Here is a 23,404-nt window from a genome sequence, read left to right as displayed (position 1 = left end):
TTTTTTGTGGGTTAGGGTTAAAAAGCTTCAGCCTAGCCATAACTTGGAGGCGTGGCCTGGCGGTTTTTCGGCATTTGGTTTGGCAGCGGCAGAAATTTTGTAGTTCTTAGTCGGGTTTTAGTCGCGCAAAGTGACGGATAAACATTGTCAAATAAATAATATTAATAAAATAAAAACCAAATAATTGAATAAATATAAAATAGACAATTGAATATTGCATGCTGTGAAAAAGAGCTTTTGTTGAATTAATTGTGCTCGACTTTTTTTCGGCTTTACTGTTTTTCTTTTCGTTTTGGCCTAGCATATGGCGCCGGAAAATGCGCCGCCGCGCGGGCTGCTGGTTTATAGCGCCAAAAACTAATCAAAGGTAATGCTTAGCTAACGGTTACAGACGGCTACTTAGTGCCCCACCTCCACATACAGCTACCTCACCGCACCCCTCCGCTCCTACCAGCTAGATATAAACGTTATTTTCATACACAATTTGTTAGTTATTCGCACGGAATGGCAAAAGAATTTTTCGGTCTTTTAGTGCGCCGTGGCACGCCACCTGTTGGCTGTTAGCGCTGACTGTGCGTATGCCGTTAGGCGTCAAGCAGCTTAAATTGCGCTGCGCTGAGCAAAGCGCTGATCGATAAATGACAGTTGTTTATGCACGGCATTAATGTTATTAGACGAAGCCCCTCTTATCGCCACCGTCGTGGTCTTTGTCGTCTTTTGATAACGGTGGCAATATCTTAAGTCATTGGCTTAGAAGCCAGGTTTAGGGCGGAGCGTGCGACCACGTGTCGTGACACGAGCTGTCATTAATTTTAACTCCCTAAGCTGTGCCGTCTGGCGTTGCCAGACATAAGCAATACGAATTTTCAAATATTTAACGTCGCCTTAACGAGACTCAAAACTGTAACAGTCTGGCAGCACTGACGGCCAGATTAAATCTATAAAAAAGAGTTAATTATTTAAGATAATCGCTTTAAGCTTGTTTATGTAGAAAATTTCCTAAGCTTTATTTTTTAATTAACTTTTTGGCATATCAAAAAAACATATCAGAAAAATGTTTAAGAACCTCAAATCAAAGGTCCGTAACATTTCAAGTATTTACTAATACGAGTTCTTGAGTATGATTAATTTGTGCCGAAATACATGTGTTTATTTTTTTTCATATATCGCTTATCGCCAGCAGGCGGTAAATTAATTTTGTTATTGCCCTTTTTGCTTGGTCAGTGGACAACACGAAAAATGTTGAAAAAAAAGAAACGAAAAAGAAACAAAATGAAAATGATACGTTGATCACGCAGCGATAATGCCAGTGTGAAATGATGGAATGATAGAACGTCATAAATGGCGCATTCCATTTTGTTGTTGTTCCCTTTGTCCCGTTCTCTGAGCAACTATTCGTAGCGACAGGCAGGCTGCCACAGGCTCACAGTCTCACAGTTTTACAGACTGCGTGTGTGTGTGTGAAACGTGCCGAAATAGTTTACAGACTTGTCAAAGCAAGCGCGAAGTATATGCTTGCATGCGTGTGCGTGCGCGAGTGCGTGTATGTGCGTGCGTGTGTGCCGTGCCTGCACTTCCTTGTGTTAGCAATAGGGAGCTTTTCATGCGGCCGGCTCTTAAATGGCTTTCATTTTGTTTTGTGCTCACTTATTGTGTGTGCCTGTGGGTGTGTGTGTGTGTGTGTGTGTGTTTTTGCCGTTAGCGCGCGTCGAACCGTGTGCGCTGGCGTCGCTGCCGCTGGCGGCCGCCTGTTTAAAAGCAAAGGACAGCTCGCAGCGTTCAGTACGTAACGAGAAGTTGCCTCGCGCGGTTTGGCAGCACGCAAGCCATATAAAAAGTGAACTAGCGGCCGAGAGAGCGCGCAACCAAATGTAACTGTTGTTCAAAACCAACCGCACAACTGGCCAATCACAACAAACTCTAACTGTCCAATTGGCTACCCAGCAAACAATTGCAAATGCAATAAAAAGTATTCTAAAGAAAAAGTAAACAAATGTAAATTAACTTGTTCTACAATGCAAAATGCAAATTAATTAAATTTTTTTTCTATATTTTTTTGTAACACAATTTTTTTTATTGTGTTGCCAACCAAGTTGTAAGTGTGTGTGTGCTTTTTTTTAGTATAATGTGCATAGTATTTAGATGAGTAGCATCACGAGATCAAATTAACGCGCCTGCCAGCCTCCAAAAGCCTAAGGCTTGGCTGCGCAGCTGCGGTCCACGCAGAACTAGTTTGCAAAAAAAATCTCACATGAAATCAAATCTCAATTAAACACTCGTAAATACTATATACATATATATGTATACATATATATAAATATATATATATATATATATATATATATATTGTATATAAACGTGTTGGCCCTGATCGCATATCGAACAGCTGTTTAGCAAACATATATATAGATATTCATATATATTTATATATCTGGAGTATATAGCTATTAGAGCATATGCGAAAAATCGTTGTTTTTATAATCTTGTCCAATGAGCTAATCTATCCAGTTTAGCTTTATTGTCTCTAAGCATCTGGATCAAGTTTCATTAACATATTAATGCTCTCTAAAGTTTTTTATTATATTACACATAAGCCGCGTTGACCAGAGCAAGAAAAAAATAGTAGAAAAATAGAAAAGAAAAGAAAAAAATGAATTTATTCAGTCAGCATTAAGAAGCTGTTAAAGTCTTCAAATTGTTGCTAAAAAAAAACTTTTTATGGTAATTTATGACATTTCCATAAATCATTAAAAGCTTCAAAGTTGAGCTGATCCTAAGCCTAAAAGCTGCCCATCAATAAATCTATTTATAGTTATCTAACGGACAATATAACTAACTAACTATCTATCTACCTGTTTATCGGTCTGGCTGTCTGTCCATCTATCTGTCGATCAATATATCTTTTATCTGTCCATTTGTCTATCAGTCAAATTATCTATCTATATATCAATGACCTGTATCTCTAACTTTCTTTATATATATATATATATCTATATATATATATCTAACAATTTATTTATCTATCTATCACACGTCTTGTATCAATTTATCTAGCGACGTCTGCTATGTATCGACTTATCTACTTTTTATGTGTACATCTTTCATCTATATATTTATTAACTTATCCATCTATATATCTTTTATATATTTATCTTTTTTCAATTATATATACATATTTCTTGCTACATATTATTTTCCATTATTATTATGAAATGATACTTAAATAAAACATGTATAGATAGATATATATAATATATAAAAAAAATATATTATTTTCTAAACTATGTCCCACATACAGTCCCGGTTCTGATATGCTCATTGTGTCTCAAGAAATAGGGTATATGTGAGATAGCACTCAATAGACATGAGCTGACTAAAACAAGATATGCTCAGAAATTATTTTTAATAATTCCATTTGATTTCTTTAAGCTCGATATATATCGATATTAAGACTCGATTTACTCAAGAGTATCGATGGGTACGAGATAACAAATTTGGTATATATGTTCTGTAGAAATATGTTATTTGGGAATTGACATGTTATCGATATCGGTCGAGGTATATATATTTATATAGCAGAGTCTTGAATTCCATCTGCACAACATGAGTTCGAGATATATAATTTGGCCTCTACATATAATCTAGCTAAGCCACGATAAAGCATAGATATATATTACACACTTGCGTCTATATATATAGATATATAGTATATAGTATAGAAGTAGCACACGAACTGAGTGATGTAGTAAAGCAGGGTATGTAAAGTCGAGCACGACTTCGAACACTTTTAGCCATTAAAACGCACATTTAACAAATTTGTGGTTAAAAAACTAGCGAAGGTCGTTTAGAAGTCAGCGTGTCATATTCAAATTTGATGGATGATACTTAAGTATAGAGTTTATAGAGATTGTTTTGCACTGACGTACAGCTGACCACGTCTTACCCATAATCTAGTTCAAAGCTCACAATCACTATTATTATATTAATATATTTTTTAGCACAGATAATTGGCATGGTTCACGTGTTGTAACTCGAATTGATCTGAGGCAATCGTTCGTCGACGTTCGTCGATCGATAAACAGGGGTATTCCTGCATAATTTGTGTTTCAATTCCATGTTTCAAAATCTGAGCTATGCTGGCGCGGCTCTAAAGAGCTGCCTTCAAAATGGGGCGCTAGATATCTGCTAAAAGCCTAACCTTAGAGCCCTTGTGTGGACCAGCTGGGTATGCCGACTGCTAGATACCCTGTAAAAGTGAAGTCCTGGAATTCTTGCTAGAAAAAAATGTGATTATGACATGCCAATATTCTGCTGACCTGACAGCACATACCCTGTAAATAGACGTCGTGTGGCATACAACACAGATACCCTGTAAATATGGCAGACAGCAGTTCGCTATGGAAATTGTTGCATTTGAAAGTATGCACGACTAAAACATACCCTGTAGAGCTGTAGTTTCTTGTTGCTGTGCTATAGATACCCTGTAAAATGTATTACTCATCGAAACTGATTTGATTTGATAGCCAGAGCTGGGGAATATTTCACTCTGCATGGAGAGACGTGTGAGCAAATCGCTTTGCTGGGGGTTTTCCTCTGTGCCACTGTTCTTCTTCTTCTATTCGTGTTACTATTTGTGTTTCTGTCTTTTGGGTTTCTTTTTAGTGCCGCCGACATCGCAGCTGCTGCTGTGAGCCTTGACGGGATTAGAGGCCGCGCCGCGGACAGGTGCGACGAGTCGCTCATCAAACGGCGATTATCAGTTGCGATCGTAAATCAGATAGAAGGCATACAGTGAGATAGAGGCCAGTCGGCAGGCAGGGCAGGGCAGGGCAGGGCTGTGCGATATGTTGGCCACGCCCAGCGCTGGCAAAGCGCCCACAAAGCCAACCAGCGAGCGGCCCAATCTGAACAATGGCTATCTGCAGGCGAACGCGCTCGAGGAGCTCAGCTCAACTGCGGTCTCGCCGCTGCTCGGACAACAGCAGCCGTTGCCAGCACAGCAACAGTTGCCGCAACCACAGCAGCAGCAGCAACAACATAAATTACCCACTGTGGTTTTTCTCAGCCCCGACGGCAGCGGCGCTGTGGGCAGCGCCTTGCAACGCAATGCGCCAGCTCCAGCTGCAGCAACAGCCCCAACTACAGCTCCAGCTACGACTCCAGCTGTTGCCAGCGACTGGCTGCTGCTGAAGGAGGCGCAACATCGGCGACGTCTGCTGGTCCTGGCCATTGCCTTCACGGTGCTGGGCGCAGCCATCGGCGCTTTGGCCATTTACTTTGCCAGCGTCCATCAGCAATGCCAGCTCTATCAGCGCAACGTGCCACAGGATGCAGGTGAGCCAAAACGAAATGAACAGTTCGCCTCGATCCAAACTGGGTCACCAGGCAATCAACGGCGCATCCGTTGACAGCGTCGAGCGACGACCGAATCGGCACAAGACTCTAAATGTGAATACGCCAAGACAAAGGGAGAGGGAGATAGAGTAATGCAGGCATACGACGAAGTCGGAATACCCTAACTCAGATCCTGGCTAGAGCTAGCTATACCTTCGTGTCTATATAGGTTATCTGATACTGTTATATAGAAGATATATCGGGGAAAGGTATACGGATCATATATTCTATATATAAATGACATAATTATATATATATATCGGAGAAGGTAACTAGAATGATAGAGTTGATATATGATATAATTGATAAGGCTGAGACCCATTACATAGAAGACATAGAGGACATATGATATATAAGGTATACAAGGCATAGATGTATATTAAATATAATATATATAGGGCGTACAGTTAGATAGACAAATAAGTGATATAGGGACTTTATAAGGCCTATGACAGAAGAAGCATATTAAATATATAAAATAAATATAGGGCTGGTAGAGTTGGTATGTATAGGTATACGATATGTTGGGTATATATATGATATATGGTATTCATGATATGTATATACAGTAATCTATATATAGGATGTATAGCTTATGGAAGCTAGATAAAGGCAATGATAGACAGGCAGATATGGGGCTTATAATATAATACTTATATAAGGCATATGATATAAATATAAATATAAATAAATATGATATAATTAAATATAAATATAAATATAAAAATAAATATAAATATAAAAATAAATATAAATATAAATATAAATATAAATATAAATATAAATAGAAAATAAATATAAAATATAAATAAAATAAATAAAATAAATATAAATATAATAGAAAGATAAATATAAATATAAATAAAGATAAATATAAATAGAAATAAATCTAAATATAAATATAAATAAAGATAAATATAAATAAATAAATATAAATAAATAAATAAATATAAATATAAATAAAATAAATATAAATATAAAATAAATCTAAATCTAAATATAAATAAATATAAAATAAATATAAATATAAATATAAAGATAAATCTAAATCTAAATATAAATATAAATATAAATAAATCTCCCTCTAAATATAAATATAAATATAAATCTCTAAATATAAATATAAATATAAATATAAATATAAAAATAAATATAAATATAAATATAAATATAAATATAAATATAAATATAAATATAAATATAAATATAAATATAAATATAAATATATAGATAAAAGACATCTGACATGATCGATATTTTTAAGAAGTGACCAAGAGAAAGCATAAAAATATATTTAAGATATATAGAATGATATATGAAACAGTATATATATACGAAACGAATGGTGTAGTGGGTGCAGAGGTTATACAGAAAATATAATATATTAGTATATGGAACTACTGATACTACTGATAGTTCTTATGAAATGCTGCACATATAAGATAGAAGATAGTTTAGCTCTATCAAATAGTATGCCAGGTATAGTGAGCTTAAGATAAGGCAGGCAGGTGTACGATAGAGAACGACCAGGCTGAAGAGAGTTTGGCCAATCTCTCATATTTATAAAGAGTTTTAGCAGGTTTTACAGCTGTAGAAGCATAGCTGAAAGAGGCTGCTGCCTAGACTTCCATAGAGCCAAGCTCACATATTTATATATATATATATATATAGATATATGCATACCTATATTTATATATGCTATCTGCCTCTCAGCGCCCAGCTTCATCACAAATGGCAAATGCCCCTTGCAAGGCAATGAAAAACTCAATTTCCTTTAAACAGGACGCAGCAACAGGCAACAGGCAACAGGCAAAAGGCAGCAACAGGCTGCCATTTGGAGTTTGGGGCTTTGGCTGTGGTTGCAAATACCAGCACCAGCAGCAGCAGCAGCAGCAGTAGCCACCCAACCACCCAACCATCCAACCATCCAACCACCCAAAGCCCAAGCAACCAGCTATCACAGCTAACATCCCCCATTCCCTACACGCCGCCACCCCCTTGTCCTTTCTCTCTGTGTGCCTTTGCCCTGTTTGCTGTAGGCGCCTTTCATTTCCGCGCGCGTTTCGAAATTCAATTACAAAATATGTCAAACAACAGGCAACAACAACGACAACAACGACAACAACGACAACAACGACAACAACATTGACACCAACTTGCTTGGCATTTGTGGCTAAAGCATTTTCTGTTTAAAAAAAATTACATACGATCCGCATTTCTTGGCATTGCTTGAGCAGCCGTGTGTCCTATAGACCAATGGACCCCGCCCACTCATGGCAGTGCCCCCGCCTCGCCGCGCGGTCGCTTTATCTAGAGCATTAAGCAACACTCGCTCAATGTATTTTCATTTTGGAAAAACCAATCAATTCGCCTATGAATTTCTTGTAATCGATTTCTGGCTCTGTGTGTGTGTGTGTGTGTGTCCTGCTTGTGCGCCCTAATTGAATGACATGCCCACACACACACACACACACACACATGTATGTGTGTGTTGTAAAACGTGCGTTTTAGCGCCAAAATAACAAAAATTTTCATTCATCTTTTTCGATTTTTTTTTTTAACTTTGACCAGCATCAAAGCCTAACTCACGCCTACACCCACACCCACACACACACACACACACTTATTATACTTTTTTGATAAAAATAAACAGTAATTCTATAAATACTTGATGGCAGTTGGGCCGAGCGCAGAGTTTTGCCCTTTTGCAGCCAGGCGAAGGCTCCGCTTGCCAGGCTCCAGGTGTGCTTATTGTTGCTGGAAGTAATTGATTGTTATGGGATTCTACAGTCTATACATAGATATATCAAACTGTAAATACAACCTGAATTGTAACGCAATTTGGGATTAGTCCTAGTTTCCAGACGTTGACAGCTATCAATTAGCCTTAACAAATTTGATTACAGGTCGGAAGTTTGCGTTGCCAGAAGGCAAGGCGAGGGCTAGAGCTGAGCTGAGCGTTAGCAGAGCTGCCTCGGAGCTATGAGTGAGGAGTACAGTGAAAGCAGCTAAGAAAGGCTGTGTGTGAGAGGTAGGAAAAGCTCAGAATGAGGGCAGAGCACACTCAAGGAAAGAGGTAGAAAGCAACCAAACCCGAAGCTAAGACATGCTATAGCTGAGGGGTAAAGCGAGCTACGAGCTAGGTAAGCCAAGGTTAGTCAGGACTACACTCCCAGAAAGTTTCCTCTAAAGCACACATTAGCAGAGGCTAAGTAAGGACGACAATTGAGCAAGGTCCTAGTCAGCAGCTAGGACAAATCATGAGTAAGCTGAAACCCAATTCCAAGCTATTCAGCAAGTGTTACAATTCAGCAAAGAGCCAGACATTTGGTCGTCCAGTAGTTGGGCTTTATAATTGCGCCATTAATTAAATGGACGCATGCAACATGTGTCGTGTCCATCAATGAGTTATCGATCAAAATGTTGACACAGCTACAAAAGAGACAAAGATAGAGACAGAGGGGAGGGGGGGAGCATTGGTATAGCTACCAATAATCGAGGTTAGCAAAATAAGAGAGTTAAAACTCCATATAAAGAGTAAGCCAATAAAATATGCTGTCCGTGCTAAAGGCCAACAATGGCTTTAATTTGTTGTTGCATCAATCAATCAATCAATCAATTCCATTTCGAATTTGTCAAGCTGTGGCATTGGCCAGCGAGACACATTTGATAAAGGTCCCAAACTATTTAGCTATTCGATTGTGCATTGCTCATCAATCAAACAGTCAGTCAATCAATCAATCACTTAATTCATTAGTCGATTCTATTGATTATGCTGCATCAAAGACAACTTTTGGCTATATTTGGAGCTTTTACTCATGAGCCTCTGCTGAATCAGTAGCTCATCAATCAATCAATCATGCAGCCTAATAGCAAAACAGTGCACATAAGTTTTTCACAGCGTGTTTCACTGTTTATCTAGGTTTTTAATTATATTGTGTTTGATTTATCGATATATGTCAACAAATACATCAACGTCAATCAGTCGAACAATCATTCAAACAGCATGCAGCCTCAATCAATCAATCAATTAGTCAGATAGTCATGCATAGGTATTCGCTGTTCATTGCATCTTTTATCTTTCAGCTATTTTTGCATGCAACATCAATCAATCAGTCCATCAATCATTTAGTCTATTTATAACTTTTTTATAGGGTATTTACTAGTTGTCCGCTGAAAGGTTTCTCAATTTATTGCTCTATGAAACTATTACTGATATATCTATGAGTCAATTGAGTCAATTTTGTTAATTAAAACTTTTTATAGGGTATCAATTAGTCGACATTTTTTAGTTTTCCTCTTAAATCACAATTTTACGATACTTTAAGCTATTCATGCCACAGCAATCACGCATTTAGTCAGTGAATCAATCATTCAATCAACTGACACTTTTCCTAGGGTATTCAGCAGTCGTTCCCTTGCACTTGGCTTTCACTTGCTGCTTCAATTTGCCAGTGCAAAATCCTTTTAAATGAAAAATTCAAATTTAATTTACTTGAGTGGCTTTTAAATCGAGGCGAGTGAGTGTCTAAGTGTGTGCAGGTGTGTGCAGGTGTGTGCAGGTGTGTGTGTGTGTCAGGTCGCAGTAAACTTAGCTTGAATGTTCTCTAATTACAGGCGATGGCAGCTTTAACCTGGATGGAGGCAACAACAACATCTGCATGACACAGGAATGCGTGCGAACAGGTGAGTGAACAGGTGACAGCGCAGGGGTGGGGGCTTGATGTTCCCGGTTGAAATGCTGCCATTCAATGCGTCTCTCAATTATTAATTAGCAATTATTGTGGCTAAGTGCGGATAATATATATGAGAAGGCGGCACAGAAGGCGCAGCACGCAGTGAAGTGGATCAAGTGCTTTGAGTGGCAGTTCGAGCGGTTCGAGTGGTTGCATCGCCAACAGACAAGTTGTCGAAGACAGCAACGTTTAACGACCTTTTTATGGGCCATTGCTGGGAATGTGACATTTGGTGCTCGTTGGCATACCGCTTGCCACATGCCACATGCCACATGCCACATGCCACATGCCACATCGCATGCATGCATAACAAATGCATAATCGTCTTAGAACAGTTAATGTAGCCCCCAGCACATTCGCTTCGTCTTCGTCTGGTCGCCAGTGCCACAGCTCATTTGCCACCAAATGTGGCAAGAGCACTCCCCCTCTACCGCTCTGCCATTAATTATATGCATTTGTTTTTATGGCCAATACGCAACAGGCGTAACCACAAAATTTTGATGCCAACTTAAGCTTTTAGCTGACAGATAAAATAGGCCAAGAGCGCACTGAAGGAGAGAGAGGGAGGGAGGGATAGAGTTACTGCTATGAAGGAAGCTTCTTCAGTCTTGAACGTGTTGGCCAGCAAATGTGCGTCATGCACGCAGCAGCACTCGTGCAGCAAGTGCCCAAAGTGGGCATATTGGCTTTCAGCTAGCCAAAGTAAAAAGCCACAAAAAGACTAGGCTCAATTGCTGCATTTCTGGTATCAACATTAAATCGTTTAAGCCTTATAAATGCAGGCCTAAAGTCTTAGGGCACGCCATGTCAGCAAAGACGAAATTCCTGCTCGATGCTCCTGCTCCCACCGTCAAATTGCAGTAAGCTTAAATTTTAGCAGTTTTCCTTTTAGCCAACTCTTCAATATGCAGAGATCTGGCTAAGCCACTGCCAGCTCTATAGATTTCGAGCGCCAAGTCTCGTATGTCATTGAGCATGAAAGATGAAAGTCTTAAAGGCAACTGGCCTTATCGAAGCCTTGCAAGTCTCTATCGATAAAATTGTATAGCCCAAATCTAGTTGCAGGCCAAGAGAACGGCCTTAAGCTAAAAGGGCAACCAGTCCAAAAGGAAAGGAAGGAACTTAGAAGCAGAGTTGAGCAACAGCAGCCGTTTCAGGCGCTGTTCTGTAGCTTGAGCACGAATTCTCGAGGCATGTGTCACAGGGTATTTAATAGTTGAGCAGTTGTTGAAAGCGCAACTCTTTCACCTGGCTCACAGCAAATTCTTAATTATTCTCGCCAAGCTGACAAAGTTTTCAATATGTTTCCTTGAATAATGTTGGCTCTGCTTGATTTATGGCTTATCTCCTTAAACCCTTGTCGAGAACAGCAGAACAAAGTTTTTGGCTCAAAGTCGGACAAAGGCTAAAATTAATTGTTGTCACACGCAAATGAGCGTGCAGCAATTGAGCGAAGCGACTTGCATGATACCCTGTAAATACAGCTTTTTGCATTCTAGGCAGGCAGCAAAGTATCCCGTTCTGCCACTCTCCCTGCCTCTGTCTCTCTCTCTTTAGTCAATGACATGCTCCAGCATACCCCCTTTACTGCGACTACAGGGTATTAGCAGGCGCCGATTGGGGCTTAGATAAAAAGTTGTGCATTCAATTAGCTCCATTCGACGTCGTTTTATGATCGAAGCGTACATGAATTATGGCCAGGAATTTCAATAGCCCGCACAGCTGAACTATTTCCCAGACTTTCGGCTTGATTTACGATTGTTTTTGCCTTTGTTGTTGCTTCGAATGCCTTGGCAGCTGCTTCGCTGCTGTCCGCCATGGACCTAACGGCCGATCCGTGTGAAGATTTCTTTCAATTTGCGTGCGGCACATGGAATAAGATGCATCCGATACCGGAGGATCGCAGCTCGATCAGCACCTTTGAGGTAAGTTATCACCTGTAACCGATTGACCGGGCGACTCTGAATTCAGATTGAAATCAACAATGCAGGTGCTCTCCGACCAGCAGCAGCTGGTCTTACGTGGCGTCCTGGAGGAACCGATCGATGAACACGACAATGCGGCTACGATCAAGGCGAAGGCTTTCTTCAAGAGCTGCATGGATCTGCGTGAGTAGATTTTACTTATCCTTAACTATTATCTAATAACACGAACCGATAAATATCGATAGCCAGGTTAGACTTGTAGCGTTGAAATACTTCGTCGCATAGATTAACTAATTTGAAATCGATAATTATCGATATTCACAAATGACTAATCGATAATCGATCGATAACTTTTGAAATTACTCGTTATCGTTGCTTATCGATTATCAAATATAATGGAACATAGGCTCATATTTAATAAACCAGTTCATTAGCGTTTTAATCGATAATTGTGAAACATATTCGTTATCGATAATTATCGATTGTACTATTTAGCTCTTAAAGTTTATATATGTGAAGTGGAATATATGTAACTTTGAATTTCAAGCTTATCTAAAATAAATGATATCGATAACTGCCAAGCTAATGCGTTATCGATCAAATATAAGTACATATCTTAAGAGAATATGGCACAGTCGATAACTGAAAAGATACAAATTTGAAATAACATTCCTGAAACTTTAATGCTATCGATAAATATCGATAACTTGTAGAAGTTATTATAGCTGCAAGCAGTGCGAATAGATGTCAGAGCAACGCATGCTAATTGTATTTTCCAGGGTATCTAATCGTAATGCCTCTTTGTACTCACAGCTCAGATACGCAAGATTGGCGTTGATCGGCTTAAGCAGGTGTTGCGCTCTCTGGGCGGTTGGCCCGTGATCGAGCGCAACTGGCAGCCGCCAGCGAACTTGAGCGTGGAACAGGTGATGGGTCAGCTGCGCTTCAACTATAGCGAATCGGTGCTGATCGAGCTATATGTGGGCGCCGACGATAAGAACAGCTCGGTGAACATTATCCAGATGGATCAGCTGCAGTATGCGCTGCCCTCGCGCGACTATTACCTGAAGCCGAGCAGCGAGAACGATCGCCAGGCATATCACAAGTATATGACACAGATCTCGCTGCTGCTGGGCGCTGATCCGGCGACGGCAGCCGACGAGCTGCTGCAGGTGATCCAGTTCGAGACGGAGCTGGTGAACGTGTCGCTGGCGGAGGCCGATCGTCACGATACGAGCGCCATTTATCGCAAGCTGACGCTGCCAGAGCTGCAGCAGCAGGTGCCGGAGCTGAACTGGACAGAATATTTGCAAACGGCTGTCGGCGCGGGCATCCAGCTGGACGCCAATGAGCCGCTGGTGACCTACGGCCTGGTCTACCTGACCGAAATGGGCCGGATAATGCGCGAGACAGATCTGCGAGTCGTTCACAACTACATGCTCTGGCGCCTGGTCATGTCGCTGATGACGCACATGATCGATGAGTATCAGCGCGAGCGCGTGGAGTTCCGTAAGATCCTGCTGGGCATACAGTCGGAGCGGACGCGCTGGTCCCAGTGCGTCGAGTGGACCAACAAGAAGCTGGGCGTTGCCGTTGGCGCTCTGTTCATACGCGACAATTTCAACCAGGACAGCAAGGAGGTGGCCCTGGAGATGATACACAATATCAGAGCAGCGTTCAATGAGCTGCTCGCCGAGAACCATTGGATGGACGACGAGACGCGCGCCGTGGCCAAAGAGAAAGCGGACTCGATGAACGAACGCATCGGCTATCCGGAGATACTCACCAACATCACCGAGCTGGAGCAGGAGTACGTGAACGTAGGTATACGGAGCAGCTGGCTGTGTGCTCTTAGCTGATCTCTCTTTGAACTTTGGCCTTAGCTGACGATCGTCTCGGATAACTTTCTGGACAATGTGTTCAGCATTTTGCAATGGGAGTCGGAGAAGGTGCTCAACTTGCTGCGCCAGCCGGTGGACAAGGAGAAGTGGACCACAGAGCCCGCCGTGGTCAATGCCTTCTACAATCCCAACAAGAATGATATAGGTCTGACAGCGACTCAAATTCGAATCGATCTTCAAGTCAAATTCAAATTCAAATTCAAATTCAAATGATCTCCGAATCTTTCAGTATTTCCGGCTGGCATTCTGCAGCCCCTGTTCTACAGTCAACATTTTCCGAAGTCCTTGAACTATGGCGGCATCGGCGTGGTGATCGGCCATGAGATCACCCATGGCTTCGATGACAAGGGACGGCAGTTCGATAAGGAGGGCAATATGATGCAGTGGTGGAACAATGCCACAATTGAGGCATTCCGGGAGCGCACCCAATGCGTCATCGATCAGTATTCGCGCTACAAGATCAACGAGGTGGACATGTTCATGGACGGCCGCATGACCCAGGGCGAGAATATCGCCGACAATGGCGGCCTCAAGCAGTCATTTCGAGTGAGCCCCTGCTTAAGACGATCCTCAGTTGAGCTCGATCTCTATTCCAAGCTATTTTGCAGGCCTACAAGAAGTGGGAGAGGCTGAACGGACGCGAGCAGCAGCTGCCGGCGATCAATATGACGCACGATCAGCTCTTTTTTCTCAACTATGCGCAGATCTGGTGCGGCAGCATGCGGCCAGAGGATGCGTTAACCAAGATCCGATCTTCGGTGCACTCGCCCGGCTTTGTGCGCGTTCTGGGGCCGCTTTCGAATTCGCGTGACTTTGCGCATGCCTACGGCTGTGCCGTGGGCACCACCATGAATCCGGCGGAGAAGTGCAGCGTCTGGTAGTCATGAGAACACAATCACTAGTTCACGATCATCAGCATGTTCTTGGCAACTAATCGCGAGCAAACGAGCTCACGGTCATGATCACAAACTAGGTCATGATCGTGCTTGAACTGCTTTAAGCTGATCGTGATCACAATCGCCTGTCTATGGTCAAGTTCTTCGTTAATCATGCTCTGAGTCATTGCCACCGTCGCTTGCTAGTGATCAGGCCAGTGCTTTTGATCACAAGTGATCACGATCGAGGTCCTGTTCAAGGCTGTCGATCATGATCATGACTTACTACTTTTGATTTTGATCACGATCGAGCACTTGTTTCAAAAACAACAATCAAACGTCAATTGATCATGATCAATATCTAGTCTTCAATATAGCATTAGCTGGATGACGATCGCGATCATGCTTCTAAGTCATGGTAAGGATCATGATCGACAATTGCGCTCGAGGTCAAAGTCAAGAACATGCTCATCATCGTGAGCCCGATTATGCTCATGTTTTGTATAAGCTTATTTTTATATATCTATATATGAAAGCACTTGCATATGTATATATATATATGTATGTATATATATATGTATATATATATATGTATATGTATATTTATATTGAGGGGCGTCTAATTTTTTTCCCATAGATGTTATGTTTTTTGTGTGATGTTTACTTTCTTGTTTATTGTTTTTTTTTTAATATTATTCTGGCTTTTACTATATAAAGCGCGATAGTACGAACATAGTATATATATATATATATATATATATATATATATACATGAATGTACAATATAACTAATTATATTTGTATTTCTATTGTAATATATGAATGTCATATCAGAAAGAGAAATGAGCTACATTATTGTAACGCCCCTAAACCCGAGTCTCCCGTACCCCCCAGTACCCAGTAATTAGTTATCACAAGATAATGAAAGAAATGAACAAGCGGCATTATTAAAATACTTAATAAAGATAATATAGACGAAATAATTCAACAAGTTTTTATTTGGGTAGAAAACATTATAACATCTGCTGAGATATGGGCCACGAGTAGGGCTTACATCCGATAATTTGAATAGTTTTTAGAATCTATAATTAGTTTTCGCTCGCCAAATTCCAGATAAGCCTAACACAAGCAAGAGTGCTATAGGGGATGCCCCTAGCACTGTGAAGCGGCGATTCACACACACATTGCAAGCAACACACGCACACGCACACGCACACACACATACGCACGCACGCGCTCTGCTTACTGCGCAGTTGACGCAGCAGCTGCGCTTGGGCCGAAGCTTTACTATGGGAACTCAGTTGCTGAATAACTTTTCTGCTGTACGGGCTTTCTTGATGAGATTTTTGGAGCACATTTAGGGCATACAGATGATTGTGTTTGCCAAAGCACAAGTCTCTAGTCGTACGGTATTCGAGCTACGCTTAAAAGAACGCAACCAAATTATCGATATTTATTAATAATGAGCAAATGCATTGAGTTATCGATAAATAAAAGCTAATCTTGCGCTGCGTATGAGTATGCACAAGTATATATATCAAATTTCAAGGCTCTAGCGTTTGTAACTTACGAGATCATAAGATCATATATATATATATATATATATATATATATATATATATATATATATATATACCTTATGCCACGCCTTCTTCTAGCTATTTTTTTGCTCTAGTTTGTTGACTCAATGAAGGCAAGCTTGCCCACTTCATTTGCCGCCATATACCCCTATATCATGTATTATTTATTTATAATAAAAAAAAAAAAAAAAATATATATATATATATATATATATATATATATATATATATATATATATATATATATATATATATGTACTTACCCAGCCTGGAACTAAGTGAATTTGGAAAAATTCTTGCCGCCATTTTGAATCCATAACAGCAGTGTTAAGTTGACAGCAGTTGGTCGAGGCGCAGCCAACTTAACAAGTTGACAGCAGTTGGTCGAGGCGCAGCCAACTTAACAAGGCAATCACAACCAGCGAGTGGCAATCACATTGACGATATGCTTGTGCGATTTTATTCTTGAATAGTTCACATCGATGTGTGGCGTTAAAAATGCCGCTGTCGATGTTATGTACACATAATATATAGATATATAAGTCTAAGGCATATGTATATAGTATATATATATAGTTATATCGGAATACATCCTGTATATGGTATATATAGTTCGTAAAATGTCGTTTCGTTTCACTAAAGCTATGTAGTTAGGTCAACTCTAGTGCCTAATTTGTATATATAGTATATATAGGTATATATAGGTATATATAGGTATATATAGGTATGTATTGTTCTATATAAAAGAAAAACATCTAGCAAAACACAGTCCGTTGTTAGGAGCGATGTCTGTCCCACTTGCAACAGTTGATAGAGTGAGAGAAACCATAGTTGCTAGCCAAGTTGTTAGCTTGGCTAGGGATCAATTGAAGCTACATTTCACATACATAAGACAACTAACAGCTAACAACTAAAGAAGACTGGAGCACAGAGCCTGGAAGCAACTGAAAGCTCTGTAAACACTGGAAGCATCTTCGTCAGCACCTTCGGAAACTGAGAGCCATGGGTAAGTGGCTGGAAAGCAGCTGATCTTTGAGAGAGCCACAAGTGTTGCTGGAAGCGTAACTATTGGACACGGAGGCATCGGAAGATGGACAGTAGCTGGAAGAGATTGGAAGTTACTGAAAGCTAGAAAAGCTGCTGGAAGCACGCATAGCTTTTGGCAAGTGAAAGAGCTTGGATGACTTTGAGCCACTGCAAAACAGCAGGAGATTTGGAAGCCATTGCAAAGTGTATGGAAGAGGTCGGACTGGAAGCCTGCAAGTGAACTGGAAGCTTCCAATAAGTAGAGTCAGCTGAGAGCCACTGGAAAGTTAGTGAACGTCGAGACTGAGAATAAGCTTGGGATCACTTACAGGAAATACTGTGTCGTCGTCGCCATCCGCTGGTTTGGGAACCTAAGGAAATATTCCGCACGGAATTATCACACATGCTTATGCCCTAACTAATTTAAAAGGATTCGACTTTGTGCAGCTGTTTGGTGCTGGGCGTCGTCGCTAGATGCGCAGGGGTCGACTGCGCGCTGTTCGCGCCTGGCCCTGTGACCAGGCTTGCTCATCGGCGCTGGCGAAGATCAGATAGATGAAGTTGCCGGCAATATTGAGTCCAGCTGCCAGCCAGAAGACTATGTGCCATTGGGTGAGAGTCTCGCGATGATTGATTATCAGGCCGATCACGTAGGGCGCGAGGAAGCCGCAAATGTTCGCCGCCGAGTTGGTGATGCCGTACATGGTGCCGGCATAGCGTGGACTGAGGGCGATGTGATTCATCTGGTTGCCAGCGTAGACGGCGCCGCCGAACGAGCCAACGCCGGCCAGCATGAAGGTGACCCAGACCCAGTCGCAGCCCACGTAGATGATGCCAATCAGGCCCAGCGACGGCACCACCGAGGCAATGCTGTTCCACAGCTTGTAGGAGTTCAACAGGGAAATGTAGCGACGCGCGAGCATCCAATCTGCCAGAGCGGAGCAGGCGATGCCCACGAACCAGGAGGTGAGATACGGCACAGCATTGAGCAGGGCATTCGATTGGATGTCAAAGTGGAGGATGTTGCTCATGTAGGTGGGCAGCTCCGTCAGCTGCGTGTAGAAGGCCCAGCTCTGGCCACATTGCGTCAGGAGAATGGCCCACAATGGCACGCTGCCCAGGAGTGAACGCCAGGGTATGGCATCCACCTCGCTCGCAACGGCTGCTGTCTCCTCGTGTTCGTCATCCAGCACATCCTCATCCAGCAGCTGTTGGTGGTGGTGGTGCAGCTGTTGCTGTTGCAGCTGTTGCTGTTGCTGCTGCTGCTGTTCGTGCTGCAGCGAGCGTTCGATGTAGGCGCGCTCCTTGCGCGAGATGCGCGGATGCTCGCTGGGCTTGTCATACACCAGATACATCCAGCAGACGAACCACACCAGACCCAGCAGCCCAAAGATATAGAATGCCGATGGCCACCCGCCCAGAAACTGCTGCGAGCAGAGCCAGCCCGTCAGAGGCATTGAGATGACGGTGCCAATGTTGGAGCCGGCATAGACGACGGCTGCGAACTTGTTGCGCTCCAGCGGCGGTATCCAGTGGGCGAGCATCGCGTGCATTGCGGGATAGGTGACGCCCTCGCCCATGCCCTCCAGTATGCGCACCAGCACCAGCAGCGGCAAGTCCCAGTGGGCAGCCAGTGGCGTTAGCAGCGTGAATATCGCTGTGATGAGCACGCCATAGCCGTAGATGCGCTTGCCACCCACCAGCTCGGCCATGCGACCGCCGGGCACCTGGGTCAGCACATAGCCGTAGAAGAAGCTGCCCAGCACCAGGCCCTGCGTCGCCTCATCCCACACGAATTCGCCCTCAGCGGGCGTGGACACGGATTGCCAAAAGGAGCCGTTCGGCCTGGGAGCTGGCGGCAACGGACACGTATCGTTGTCCAGGACGGAGCTGTTGCTGTGCGGAATGGCCGTCTGGTTCACCATGGCCACAATGGCCACCGAGAGATTCACGCGCATGGCATAGACAACGGCGAAGCCCAGAAAGCCCATCAGCCCAAAGATGTGACGCGACTGCAGCAGGTTGTTCTCGTTGTTGTTGTCCGTCTGGCCAGCTGGCAAATCAAAGAAGAAGAGATTTTCAATGGCATTTCAATATGACCATGGCCATGGCAGTTACCTCGTATGAGCGGGCGATCGCCATCGGCGTCGCAGAACGCCTGACGTTCGTCGTCCGCTTCGGTGTCATCGTCGTCCGCATCGGAGGCGCCGCCAGCTGCTGCTGTTACCACATTGTCATAGTAGCAGGAGGCGTCGCGCGTTTCGTCTGTCCAGCGATGCGGCGGCATTTTTGTTGTTGTTATGGTGGTAGTGGTGGTGATGGTGGTTGTTGTTGACGTTTCAAAAAGCTAATTTTAAATGTCAAATGTTTGTTTCTTTTCTTTGGGTTCTTGTTATTAATTTTTGTGCAATTGTTAGCACATTTTCTCTTTTCCGTTTTTCTTTTCCAGCAAGCACAACAAAAAACACACAAACAGGGCCAAAGACAACTCACCAACAGCTGCGGCTGGCAGCGACTGAACCGTTTGGCCACCAGCAAGAGCAAAAGCAACAGCAACGGCAGCAAAAGCAAAAGCAACAACTAAATCTAAACACAATAACAACGCTATGTAACTGTTGTTGTTGCGGGCACTCTCTTGCGTACTGTGTGCTTAAGTACGCGCGCGCGCTCTCTCTCGCTGGCTTAGGAAAGTAGAGCAGCAACAATAAGCAACTCCAATAAGTGAATGGTTACTCACACTCTCACGCTAGCTCGCCCGCCCGCCCGCTCACTCTCTCTCTCTGTCTCTCTCTCTCAGCGAAGTCGCATTTGACGGATTTTCGTTAAGCGCCAACAACTAATACATAGCTATTGCTTACATACAATTTTACTTCCCACACGCACACACACAAATAGCTGTATGGATGTGTGTGTGCATATCTATGCGCCTGTTAGTGCGCAATACGAAATGCATACATATGCATATTCATTAGAAGGGGCAGCCAATGGAAAAGTTTCGTTGTAAGCTTATCGAACTTTGAATGCACTACTACAATGTAAATTTTATTGAGTTTATTAATGATTAAGTAAAAATTGTGTTATTATATATTATAAAATATTTTTTATTTTATATTTTAAATAACAGTGCCTAGTCATAATAATTTATCAGTGTAAATTCATAATAAATATTTATATAAAAATATATGTATATAGATAAAAAAACGTATCTTATCTTCTAGTTAAAATGATGATATTTTGTGCTTTGCTCAAATATGTTTTGACTTTTTCATTTTTTATCTTTGACATTAAAATGTATAAAAATCTGTGTTTCAAACTGGTTTTGAACAAATTCAGCAGTTTTCGGATTAGTCGAAAGAATTTATGCTATATATATGCATACAGGGTATTTAAGCTACAAAGCTTGATGGAATGTTATAAAACAGTTGACCCAGCTTATGGCTTCCATTTAGCATTGTACGAGCTATTAGCATATAAGTAATTGCTATATTCGATTGAGTCATTTAATTAGATAGATACCGTTAATCGGGCAAAGCTCTGATAAAACGCTTGGGGCTTGCCAAACTATATACGTATTTTCGTATTAAATATTTTGGCTGATGGCAACGACCTAGTAGCGCAAACAAATACACACCTCCTGAGCTGAAAAGAGTGTGAGATGATGCTCATTAAAAATGTGGCCACAAAAGTGGGGTGGACTTGCGTCCCATATGAAATCTATATATTATTAATAGTAAGTATTAGAAAAGTGGAGTATATAGCATAGCTGCTCTCTACAGGGTATCTGTTAGGCGGGAAGAAGTACATATGTGAGTTTGTCTAAGTGTGGTACAGGGTATCTGTAAGTTGAGCATGCCTTTATAGCGATATAGCTGCGACGAGTTACAGAGTATCTGTTAGTCGCGCATACTTATCTACGGCAACAAGAAAATCTAATGCAATATCAATTGTAAAAATATAACTACAGCGTATCTGGCTGTCGAATATGCCTTACTATATTATAAGTATAGATTATCAAAATGATAAGTCGGTCAGTCAGAAAATGTATTCATAGAGTATGTGTTAGTCGAGCCTGCTTGCTTACAGCTGCTCGATCAGATGTGTTTTTGTGCATGAACTGGCAGCGATTTACAGGGTATTTGCTGGTCAGGCAAGCGTGCACGCGCATAGTGCACCTGCCTAACAGTTGCTTATCTAATAAGAAACTTATCTGATAGGAAACACGTCTAACAATGCAATGGATAACTCTAATAAGAAACTAGTCCGATAAGAAGCGCATTAAACATTGCAAAGTACTTATCTAATAAGAATTCCATTCAGCCATGTAATGCAAATACATTTATTTAAGAAAAAAAACATACTATTTGGAATATATATATATATATATATATATATATATATATATATATATATATATTTATATATATTTATATATACATATAAATATATATATATGTATATATATATATATATATATATATATATATATATATATATATATATATATATGAGTATATATACAGATATTGAAGTATAGGAGTATCTAGATGTCAGTTGGCGAAGATTGTGCCGACGGCAAAGACAATGATCTTGCGCTTCTGATTGATAGTGAGCCGCTCGTAGTGATAGCCCTTCTCGACCTTGACGTCGTTGGTCGGGCCGAGGTCGTCCTTGGGGAGGATGGGGGTCAGGTCGACGTTGAAGCAGTTGAGCATGAAGATTTCGTTTTTGAGCAGGGCGCAAATCTCGTAGGCGCTGGCCACTTTCTCGTTCCAGATGCTCACCGCGCCGTACTTAATCGTCTCCTTCTGGTTCACCTGGGTCGCATCCTTGGGCGTGCGGAATGTGTGCATGGTGACGATGCCAGTTGGCTCGTCGCCAAAGAAAGTGTGCGATATATCGCATACAATTACGGGCGTGGCATGATCCGGCACCACTTCCGGATCGCCGACAATCGTCTCGGCCTTGAACTGCAGCAGCTTTTGGCGCGAGCGCAAATAGTTTGGATGCTGATAGACCTGCGGATCCAGCGGGTGCATGTTCTCAACCAACAGCTCGTTGAACTCGTCGCGCACGCTCTCCTGGATGAGCACCGTGGCCACCGCGTTCTTGCCGAACGGATCGTGCAGCGAGGCCAGCAGATGATGCCTGGCGCTGTTCAGATCGCCGCCCTCGAAGACGATCATCATGCTGGGCGATTGCCATTCGTATTTCACCTGAGGCGGATCGCCGGCGCCCGCTGAATTCCCCGATGGGCCTTGATCTGCGGCCGCTGTGGGCAGCTGAGATTGAGAGAGAGGGAGATACAGATAAAGGCAAGCCTGGTCGCAGATCAAAGTTCACTTGGGCTCACGCTTATTTGCCGCTTCTCCTTGCATTCCAGCTTGTGCACCATGTTGTAACTGATCAGGGCTGGTGGTTTCGGAGTAACGGGTATCTTTTCGAAGCCGATGTGCTGATCCTCCACTTCAGAGTTTAGCATGGCGCTGACTTTATTCACAATGGCTCAACAATTCACAGCGAGTGTTATCACTAATTCCACTCTCCCTCTCCCTTTCTCACTTACAATGTGTTCGGCTAGATAACCGTGGTTAGCGTTGCCAGATCGTGTGTTTTGGAAAATTTAAATCACCTGCTCAAATTAAAGTGTCGTGTTTGTATAAATATCACATTTTGTTGAAAGTGACATTTCACAGCACTGCAAGATTTGCTCAAATTTGAATTTACAAGTGCCGCAATATATCGACACGATATTATTTTGTACTTTATGCATAAATGCGTTCGTTTTTTGCTGTCAACATAATTGATTATTTCATTTTTAGCAATAAAACACTGATTTGTTTGCTATCTTCACAACAAAACTAAAATTGTTCTACGAAATGAAGTGAAAACAATTGCTAAATACATCGATGTTTTTGTTAGCAACACAGCCAACTATCGATACATTGCACTTCTGTAGCCCTGGGTTTT

At 42.0% G+C, this 23,404-nt stretch overlaps 3 protein-coding genes across 6 annotated transcripts; 1 reads left to right on the top strand and 2 right to left on the bottom strand.

Moving 5' to 3' along the window:
• Nucleotides 1-259: 259 nt before the first annotated feature.
• Nucleotides 260-15,364, top strand: LOC111596483 (neprilysin-1). Of its 4 annotated transcripts, none has more exons than XM_023310741.2 (10): nucleotides 1,766-1,985; nucleotides 2,094-2,095; nucleotides 4,663-5,334; nucleotides 10,012-10,080; nucleotides 11,928-12,055; nucleotides 12,121-12,238; nucleotides 12,869-13,875; nucleotides 13,939-14,101; nucleotides 14,186-14,502; nucleotides 14,565-15,364. In XM_023310741.2, the coding sequence occupies exons 3-10, from the start codon at nucleotides 4,845-4,847 to the stop codon at nucleotides 14,835-14,837; spliced, it is 2,565 nt and encodes an 854-aa protein (XP_023166509.2). In that variant the 5' UTR covers nucleotides 1,766-1,985; nucleotides 2,094-2,095; nucleotides 4,663-4,844; the 3' UTR covers nucleotides 14,838-15,364. The 4 variants fall into 4 exon arrangements, with proteins under 4 accessions (XP_023166510.2, XP_023166509.2, XP_023166507.2 ...); XM_023310739.2 differs by having other exon boundaries at nucleotides 1,766-1,995; XM_023310742.2 differs by lacking the exons at nucleotides 1,766-1,985; nucleotides 2,094-2,095 and adding an exon at nucleotides 260-367.
• A 1,499-nt stretch (nucleotides 15,365-16,863) lies between these two features.
• Nucleotides 16,864-19,787, bottom strand: LOC111596474 (putative inorganic phosphate cotransporter). Its single transcript, XM_023310727.2, has 2 exons — nucleotides 19,556-19,787; nucleotides 16,864-19,490 (listed from the first exon to the last, which is right to left on the bottom strand). The coding sequence occupies exons 1-2, from the start codon at nucleotides 19,722-19,724 to the stop codon at nucleotides 17,908-17,910; spliced, it is 1,752 nt and encodes a 583-aa protein (XP_023166495.2). The 5' UTR covers nucleotides 19,725-19,787; the 3' UTR covers nucleotides 16,864-17,907.
• Nucleotides 19,788-21,950: 2,163 nt separating this feature from the next.
• On the bottom strand, nucleotides 21,951-23,112 carry LOC111596465 ((Z)-2-((N-methylformamido)methylene)-5-hydroxybutyrolactone dehydrogenase). Its single transcript, XM_023310717.2, has 2 exons — nucleotides 22,788-23,112; nucleotides 21,951-22,716 (listed from the first exon to the last, which is right to left on the bottom strand). The coding sequence occupies exons 1-2, from the start codon at nucleotides 22,914-22,916 to the stop codon at nucleotides 21,985-21,987; spliced, it is 861 nt and encodes a 286-aa protein (XP_023166485.1). The 5' UTR covers nucleotides 22,917-23,112; the 3' UTR covers nucleotides 21,951-21,984.
• Nucleotides 23,113-23,404: the final 292 nt, after the last annotated feature.

The sequence above is a fragment of the Drosophila hydei genome, unplaced genomic scaffold (genome assembly GCF_003285905.1).
Source record: "Drosophila hydei strain 15085-1641.00,03,60 unplaced genomic scaffold, DhydRS2 tig00000237-arrow-arrow-pilon, whole genome shotgun sequence".
NCBI lineage: Eukaryota > Metazoa > Arthropoda > Insecta > Diptera > Drosophilidae > Drosophila > Drosophila hydei.
This window is presented reverse-complemented; position numbering and strand designations above follow the sequence as displayed.